The sequence below is a fragment of the Harmonia axyridis genome, chromosome 3, assembly GCF_914767665.1.
Source record: "Harmonia axyridis chromosome 3, icHarAxyr1.1, whole genome shotgun sequence".
NCBI lineage: Eukaryota > Metazoa > Arthropoda > Insecta > Coleoptera > Coccinellidae > Harmonia > Harmonia axyridis.
The window spans coordinates 57,104,302-57,114,152 of NC_059503.1; the positions used below are offsets into that span (position 1 = coordinate 57,104,302).

The 9,851-nt window shown below is 34.6% G+C and overlaps 1 protein-coding gene across 3 annotated transcripts in view; it reads left to right on the forward strand.

Annotated features, from left to right (window-relative positions):
- Window positions 1-9,841, forward strand: part of LOC123676740 (rhomboid-related protein 2-like) — a 32,344-nt gene extending 22,503 nt beyond the window's left edge. For all 3 annotated transcript variants that reach the window (XM_045612906.1, XM_045612908.1, XM_045612907.1), the window contains exons 2-6: window positions 2,131-2,333; window positions 4,217-4,510; window positions 7,178-7,391; window positions 7,446-7,602; window positions 8,990-9,841. In XM_045612906.1, the coding sequence (XP_045468862.1) occupies window positions 2,131-2,333; window positions 4,217-4,510; window positions 7,178-7,391; window positions 7,446-7,602; window positions 8,990-9,168 (1,047 nt within the window). In that variant the 3' untranslated portion in view covers window positions 9,169-9,841. The remainder of the gene's footprint in view (window positions 1-2,130; window positions 2,334-4,216; window positions 4,511-7,177; window positions 7,392-7,445; window positions 7,603-8,989) is intronic.
- The last annotated feature ends 10 nt before the right edge of the window (window positions 9,842-9,851 follow it).

Consider the following 9,851-nt stretch of genomic DNA (forward strand, 5'->3'; position numbering starts at 1 on the left):
GTGTTATTTTTCGAAGAGGTGATCAAAATTGGGCACTAGGATTTAACACCTGGGATTTTTCGGCGCATATTATCAAGGGGATACGACAACATGTCCTTCATAAATATTTTCCTACTAGGAACTAGCAATTAAATACTGCAATAGGAAATGGTAGGCTCGAATATACATATATTGTAATTAAAATTCACGTTCCAAAAATAGAACGAAGGACTTCATGATAATTGCATAAACTTCACCTTTATTTGAGAAAAATTATGAATAATTTAAAATGAATTTGAACATTCGAAACAGGTACAAACGAAAGTAAGAGATTCCTGGATAATTTTAAGAATAAAAAGTACGAAACATAAACGTGAAATCGAAAACGCTTTGTTTTCGAGATACAGGGTGTGTCTTGTATTTCTCCTTTTTTGTGGTGATTATACCGGTTTATCGAATCGTTATGGATCATTGCTACATATCAGGAAAATGAGCAACAAAAATAATAATGTATTCATTACAGCTCACTGATTGGGTTTTAATGATAATTTGAATTTACATGCAGATTCAGAGAGATTTTTTTGGAATTTTTTTCTCGAAATCTGTAGCAGATTCAATATTACTACAAGAAACCAAACAGTGTGGTACTGGACCAAATATTATTTTCACATTTTTCAAACTACCGAAAAAAATGTGCCAAACAATATATCACCCTGTAAATTTGCAATCGAAATTGCCATATAATAATAATAATAATAAGCCCTTCTGATATTTTAAATATCTGGGATTGAGTGAATATTCCTCTTAGCCAGGAGTGAGAAGCCGACGGCGAGGAGAAATCCTACGCGTATAGGCAAAAGTCGGGATTATTATTATTAGGGTAGCGGTAGGTGAATCCCTAGCAATTCACCTATCAGGAGAGTTGAATCGACTCCTGCCCACCGCAGATTCCAGGAGCTCCCTGACCCGGGAAGCTGAAACCTGTCGAAGGATCCCTGTTATGGCAAATTGTAATGGACTGTATAGATAATAATATTTATTTATTTCACAGTATAAACATACAGGAAAACGTCAAGAATAGCAATTATATCAATAAATATCACAAATAAAATAATTTTTGTACAAACATGAAATATCAAACATCAAAAAATATCACAGTCGAAAAGTTCAGTCACCTCATATATCGCTGTCCTCAACAGCACCCTCTTTACCTCTGTGCTGAAACGTTTTTCATTTAGAGCCTTCAAACGAGCAGGTACCATATTGTAGAATACAGGACCCCAGTGATCAACGAATCGCTGAGTAGATGCCAGACGATGGAAAGGTGTCTCCAGGGCAGCCTTGTTTCGCGTATTATAGGCATGTCTGCTTGAATTTCTGGGAAACTTGTGGATGTTTTTGTGTACATATTTGAGGCAGGCGTGAATGTACATACATGGCACAGTCAGAATTTCCCCGGTTATCAAAGTTTCCTTGCAGCTATCCCTAGGTGCAAGACCATACAGTGCTCTTACTGCTTTCTTTTGAAGTCTCAACACCCTTAACGCCTCGGATGTCGCTCCCCATAAAAGGATACTATGGGAGGCTACTGCGTGAAAGTTGTCAAAATACGCTTGACGAGCTACTACAGTTGAAGCACACATAGCCAATTTTATGACAAATTTCATTTGAATTTTTTGTGTTTTGCATTAGGGTATTCCCAAAAGTATAATATTGCTGGTAAAAAGATGTACAAGATAATATAATCAAATACAAAACTCTTCGAACTTGAGTTGTTAGATAATAGTTACTTTTCGTAATTGAATCTGAAATACCGAATAAAAAATCTTATTTTAATACGTTTTTCGGAAATTTTTCAGAGATTTGTAAGTTTCAGCATAAAAATAAATCAATTCGATTGATGTGATCATCAATATTTTTTTATGGTTTTTTTATACTTTTGTGATTCTTTCTGCGATACAAATTCAACCATTGAACATATGCCCCTATAATCTCATATTACAAAAGTTTAAGTATATAATTTTTCACGAGCTTTATTTTCAAGTAAAGTATTTGGTTAAAATATCAAGCTACTTGGCTTGATGAATCTCTACTTCATTCTCGCATAAATTCGCTCTTGACATCATTTTGATCAAATATGTTTTATTCCAGTGTGACAGAAATGGAGACGGAGTTGTTACAGCAAAGGAATTGTACAAAACACTGAGAAAAGAACACAACATCGCACATCACGTTGTTCACCAAATTCTGGATTTGGCAGATCAAAATGGGGATGGTGAATTAACATTCGAAGAATTTCAAACTTTGATAGAACACCCTAAATTGAAACCGTTATTTATGGGTGCTTTCACGAAGTAAGTTTTGGAACTGAAACTATATTGATACTTTTCTTTTATATTTGAAAAAATACCTCCGAGAACAACTGAACATTTTAAGTAACTATTATTGATAGGTGATTGACGGATAGGTACTTCCCGAAAAAATAAATCCCTCTATATCGGGTGTCCAACCCAGTGGCGGCGTATTTATAACGGTTTTCGATATCCCTATAATTTCCCTCTAAATACACTGCACAAAAAAATTGACGCACATTCTGAAAATCTCAATTTTAATGAAAGTTAACTCTACATTGACTTTATAACTTATTTTTTTTGTTCTCTCGGGAAGGTTTTGAACGAAACAAGACACATTAAATGGAAGAAAAATTCAGGATTTCACAGAATCTTATGTGAAAGAAGAGAAATAAACAATTTTCAAAATACTGGAATGCTGATAAGTGATTTAATACTTGGTATTTCCACCCCTTGCGTTAATTACAGCTCGGCAACGACGGTTCATACTCAAAATGAGTGATCTTAAAATGTTCTGATCTAATCCTTCCCAGATTTCTCTGAGTTGGATTCCAGAGTGAAGTCATGAAGAGTAGCTGGATGATTTTCTGAACTTCTCAGCCTTCTATTGAGGTTGTCCCAAACCTGCTCAATCGGATTGAGATCTGGACTTCTTGCTGGCCATTCCATTCGAGAGACTTCAACCTCTTCAAGGTACTCCTGAACGATGCGCGTACGATGGGGTCTGGCATTATCGTCCATAAAAATGAAATTTTCACCAATGCATGGGGCAAATGGCACTACATGCTTTTCAAGAATGTTCCTCATATACCTATCAGCATTCCTAGCTCCATTATCAACATCCACTAGGTCTTTGCGAGCAGTCAATGATATTCCATCCCATACCATAATCGATCCTCCCCCGAAACCAGTAGTATTCAGGAAATTGCACTGAGCATATCTTTCATGTGGACGTCTGTATACAAGGGAACGTCGATCACAATGGTAGAGGCAGAATCTAGACTCATCTGTGAAGATAACTCTTTCCTAATCAGCCTCTTCCCAATGGATATGCTCTCTCGCAAAATCAAAACGCGCTCTTCGATGGGCTGGGGTAAGAGCTGGGCCTCTTAAATCATATTCTCTGAGGCGATTTCTTATTGTCCAAGTGCTAATTTGCACCCCATGAGTTTGCTCAAGCTGATTTTGAAGGAGGCGAGTGGTTGCAAACCGTTGTCTTAACGAAGAAACTCTCAAGTAACGTTCTTAAATGGCAGTTGTTACCCGTAGTCTACCCTGTCCTGGTCTTCGGACATTCATACCTGTCTCCCTGAATCGCTGCAACATTCTAGATACACTTGTATGGGAAACTCCACCCTTCTTCTCGCAAAACTACCGCTTGGGCACATTCCTCTTGGGTCAAATTGCGTGTTTCGCGTTGCATAGCGATCGAGTGTAGAAAATCAAACGAAAGAAAAACTATTGATCACTAGAATTGATCGAGAACAACTGATTTCAGAATGGAGCCAATATATTCAAAATCTGATAATCTCATCTTTTTTTATTCCTGCTGGGAAAAAACATCTATATTGACGAAAAACGTTGAAAGTGGATAACATATGCATGCATAATTCTGATAAAAATAATTATCATTGAGAACAACTTCAGTTGTAGAATAAATTTGAGATTTCCATAATGTGCGTTAATTTTTTTGCGCAGTGTAGTTCTAACCATGTATATGAATTATGAAAATAATAAATTTTTACTTACGGATTGCCATATACTCATCACAAAAAAAAAACATGTTCAAAATATCTTTATTTACTCTCTTCAAATGAGAAGCGCATCTGTGATGGGCCACCCGGCTTATCAAGTTAACTGATAAAAAAATTGCAAATTTCTTTCAGATACGTCGAGACCATTATACCTCCAAGAAGAATAGGACAAAAAGGAAGGATCCGTGTGGCCTTGGAAGAAGATGAATCTGACTTAGCCTACGAACAAGAATTTTCCTGTTGTCCGCCTCCTATAGGCCTACCAATAATGGCTATAATTACAATCATACCATTCGTTATAGATGAATATATAGAACCAGATTCGACATTATCTGCCAGTGGAAAAATCGGAAGATGGCTCATATATGATCCCGCAAGACGATACGAAATTTGGAGGTTTTTCACATACATGTTCGTGCATATAGGGTGAGTAGGTACCAAAGATTACACAGGGCAACATCTGTTTTGGTGTCGAGGTTTTTTGAGCTGATTCTATATCAATTTAATGTCCTGAATTAAAATAACCTATTCATTTTTACCTAGGAAACCAAATTTTCAAGATATACAATTTTAGAGGAATATAAGTTACATTATTTCAACTCAAATCAGTAAGTATAGTAAACAAAAGTAGATACGACATTTTTATTTTAGTTATACAATAAAACAATATTATGTCATACTTACAAACAAACAAGAATTGAAGAAATCAAATAGTTACTCAACACTTCGAAAGCTTCTTTTCCGAGACATTCTTGAATGTTTTTTCAAACAGTCCCTTTTTAAAGTCCGGCAGTAATCTGCCACCATGTGTATGTCCCATCTTCCTTGGTAGCGGTTCTCCATATCTTTAAAATCTTGGTGAAATCTTTCACGTTGTTCTTCACTCATGTCTTCTTTATTTTTCTGGAAAACGGTCTAAGTGTCTGTGTAAATAGTGTATTTTAATACTAATATTGCACCCTAAGGATTTGAAACTATCAAGCATCTTGTTAACCATTTCAACATAGTTTTGAGCTTTATATTTGCCTAGAAAATTTTCTACAACTGCATCAAATGATGTCCAAGCTTCATCAATCAACTTGATTCATTAAATTTATGAAGGCTCCTTAATTCATTGTCTTATTTGTTGGCCGTCAAATATCCCTGCTTTGTGTTTTTCTGTGCTCAACTGATGCATTTTTACCCTTATATATGCAAAATATGACACATTCTTATCAAGAGCCTTCACGAATTGCTTCAGTAAGCCCAACTTTATATGTAACGGAGGAAGTATGATTTTTTCTCTTTCAACCAAAGTGTCGTTAATGACATTCTTCTTCCCAACGACCATGTTTTTGCTCTGAGGCCAATATTTTCTAACCCAGTGATGTGTTTTGTCCCTACTATCCCAGAGGCACAAGAAACACGGATATTTCGTGTAACCACTTCGCTACTCAAGAAGAAAATTGATGTTCGTGATACTTTATCTTCTGCAAGACCAAAGCTATGTATGGTATTATATTTTTTTTTCAGTTTCGTTGAGTGAGCTAGTTGTATTGGACCATATTTACTCAATTACAAACTGACAATGAAACCATTGTATAGTATCTACATATATCCAAAGTCACTTGAAGGAAGCCAGAATATTTGGATTATACAAGGGTTGTCCAAGTTTCCAGAAATTCCTTTGAAGTCAGTGAATTTATTGGCTAACAATACTTTTAAATAAACCCCGGTATTCAGCGGATCGCGGTATCCACTTCAAAGGGACATCTGGCCAAGCGTTATGGACTAGTTCAAGTTACTTTGGATATACTATATATATGAATATATAATAATTTTAGAACTCTCATAAATGAATACACTGAATGAAACCCATATTAGTAGATAAGTTGATGTATCTAAAAAAGTAGAGCTGATAGAGAAAAACGGATTGCATGTACAGATTAAGCGTCTCAAATATAGTTAAAATCAGCTCTAACTCTAATATCCCAGGCGCCAAAGAAAAATTTTTGTTGCCCTGTGTGTTATTCATTTTGGTCTACTACGATATTTCCACTGATAACATTTTGTAATCGCTCAAAGCAAACAGTTGTAAAGCGAAATGCCTAAAATGATACGGCTATAATATCGGAAAAAGTCCTATCAAGAATGTCAGTATGACGATATGGAAAAATTAACTTAGGTAATGTTAACAATGCTGAAAGTTTCAATCAAGACCCCAAAAACCATCAATAACAATAACAATAATATTTATTGATCTCAAAAATTATTCACAACAACAAAATCAATGCAAACGAATAAAATAGAGACAATTCATAAAAGAGCTTATTTTCTACAAAATGAAATAAACTCATCACCTGAATAAGGTTCACAATCCAAGATAAAATTGTAAATGCGCCTTCTAAACAAGGTTATATCTTCAACAACCTGTAATTGCTTAGGAAGCAAATTAAATAAACGCATGGCCATATAAAGTGGTCCCCTTTCAAACCTAGCAGTACTGTGAATAGGAAGAAGGAAAGGATGAACTTGCCGAGTATTATTTTTATTGACATATGGCAAAAAATAGCTTTTCCGTAACTTAAGAAAGATAAATAGGCGATAAATATAAAGACCAAAGACGGTTTGGATTCCATTGGATCTGAAAACTCCGCGACAGGACTCACGAAAGCCCAACCTACTCATTATTCTCATCACTCTTTTCTGAATGAGAAAAATTTCATCAGCACCAGACGAACTGCCCCAAAAAATAATTCCATATGCCAGCACAGACTGGAAACTAGCAAAGTAGAGAGCTCTCACCATAGCACTCTCCAACTTGTCCCTGATCATGAAAATCAAGTAAGCCGAAGAGTTGAGAGACTTTCCCAACTTAGACACCTGATGATCCCACCGCGAGTGTTTATCTAGACCAACTCCCAGAAAATTAACAGAGTCCTCCAATTTAATTTGACCGTTACCATGACACAAAAAAGGTGGATAGTTCTTCACCATCTTCAGTTAAATCTCTCAAATATTTCACATGGAATTTAAATAGTCTTGTAAATATTGATTCAGATTTTGCCTTCCTATTTTACTTACTAACATTAATAATCAACAAATTTTTTTAAGGTATCACCACCTTGTAGTCAATCTAATAGTCCTTCTGGTACTTGGGTTACCTCTAGAAATGGTACACAAAAGCTGGAGGGTTCTATCAATTTATTTTGCTGGGGTTTTGGCCGGATCGCTGGCTACGTCTGTGATAGATCCTGAGATAAAACTTGGAGGGGCCAGTGGAGGAGTGTATGCTATCATAACTGCCCACATTTCGACGCTCATCTTGGTAAGTATTCTGGGGGTTGTAAAAACTTTATTGACTAATGCTGTTCTTACTTAGAACTGGAAACAAACTGCATTTGCACCGTATCAGATGATAGTCTTCTTGGGAATAACCGTTTTGGATCTAGGAGCTGCTTCATACAGTCGTTTCATATCAATGAGTTCTTCTCATGAACAGATTGGTGTTGTAGCTCATTTAGCTGGAGCTGTGGCAGGTAAAAAATAGTTGATATCTTGAATGTAATCAGTAGATAGATATTCCACCTTCAACGAACTCAAACTTTTTATTTAATAAAACAGACTGCTTTAAGTCTGCCAAATGGGGAAACAGATATCTGATAAACATGCGCTCAACTCCAAATATTCTATAATAAATAATCTATCAATCAGTACGCAGCAGTTCAATGTAGAAACTAGAATTGAACACTCTATAACAACCTATTGCCTAAAAAAGAAAATAAATTAAATTCACATAAGATTAAAAACAAAAAGAATAAAGAAATAATAATATGCTGCCCAATTTCTTCGACCATGCTTTCTTCAAGCCAACTTTTTTGCTTTGGAACAGGAGATTATAACTTTTCTTGGTTAATTCTTCAGCCAGAACTCATTTTGTGCCTTTGAGCTGCCTCTTGTTATGAAAGAGTTCATTTCTGGTATTCATCGAGTTGAAATGTCTAACTATTGGTCTCTTTGATTTTTCGATTTTCGGCCTCACACTACCTATAACAATTTTTAATTTGAACCTGGCCTACTTTAAACCTTTGACCAAAAAGATTCTCAACACGCTCCTTCAACTTTTCATCTGTTTTTTCTACAGGCCGTGAAGGCGCAACTGCTTCAGCTTATTTTCCTGTTCAATCCTTCCTCATTTATTTTTCAAGGAATGAATTTCAGCTGTCTCTTCCTCGCATTCTTTTTGGACTTGTTAATTTTTCATTGGCGTTATCAAGCCGATCATTTATCACCTGGGTATTGACATCTACCACCTTGTTGTTCAATGCTGATAAGAATTCCTTATCTGATAAAAAATCCATAATACACGGTGTGATTTCATCCTTCTGATTTTTAGTCATCAAGGGCATAATTCCTGAATTATTTGTTATTTTTCGATTTCTTCACAAAAACCAACAATAGTAGGTACTTATGTTGAATGGTATTGTATATCACTCGTCTTATATCCACTCAAGTAACAATTCTAATATCTGGAGCACAATATGCGTCTATCTCGCGTGAAACATGAATGTACAGAGAATTAATCTCTCTTTTTCTCACTGAAGGTCGCACACTAAAAGAAAATAATCTGAAGAACAATCAATACCTAATCTTGTTATTCAATATTATCCTCTGAAGCTTGAGCTATACTAGAAATTTAGACAACCATTACGAAACACCTTGACTGTTTCATAATTTCCACGAAAACATTCGACTGTATATAACATTAGTTTAGGTATTTTGACATTTGAGGAAACTACAAAGTTTGAATTTTTGAAAAACTTATTTTTTTCTTAAAATAATTATTTTTCTAGAATAATCCAAAATAACTTATTTTCCTAGAATAAGCCAAAATCACTTGTTGACATTCTTTTATGTATTTCTCAGGAATATGCGTTGGAATAGATATACTCAGAAACCTAGAAGAAGACAGATGGGAGGTGTATTTCAAATGGATCACCTTGGTCATATTTGTGATGATCATGGGTTCAATGATCATCATAGAGATCGCTTATCCTAGCCATTTTCCACCTATGGATTACACACCTATGGACAATGGTCTATAGAACTAAAAATAAACATAGCCTGTTGATCATAAGCGACATCTAAAAACCAAAATGTTAGGTTTAAATATGGACCTAAACTTTATTAATTAGTTGAGAAAAACTGTGATCTCGTAGATATGTTTGTAGCTAAAATAATTAGTTGTATAAACAATTTTGCTGTTTTTGAGAAAGCTCAAATTTTAAAAAATAAAAAAAGACTTGAATTATTCCCAAACTAGGATAAGAAAAAAATATTCAGCTCATGTTATAATAGTAGTTTAAAGAGATCGTGAATAGTTTTTACTAGTCAGAAATTCAGCTATTGGAAAACAAAGATGTAATATTATAACACAGAGAAATGAGTGTTTACACTAGAAATCCATTTATACTTTTTTCCCAAATGTATTCATCAATCACCAAGTTCATCAAAGCTGTAATAGACTGTAAGATCAAATTGCCATACCTATTTTTGATAAGTTATTACTGTCTTTATATTTTTTCAAGTTTTTCATTCTTATGATATAATTAGAAGTAAACTGAGATATTTTTTGTACAAATATCTTTGTGATCAAAAAAATTTGTTTTGTACATTTATAAATAATTTATTAACATTTCAAATGAGAGAAATTTAATATTTTGAGAGACTGTTTTATTATAATTTCCGAATAAAATAATGTTTTCACATTTTATTTAATATATTGGTT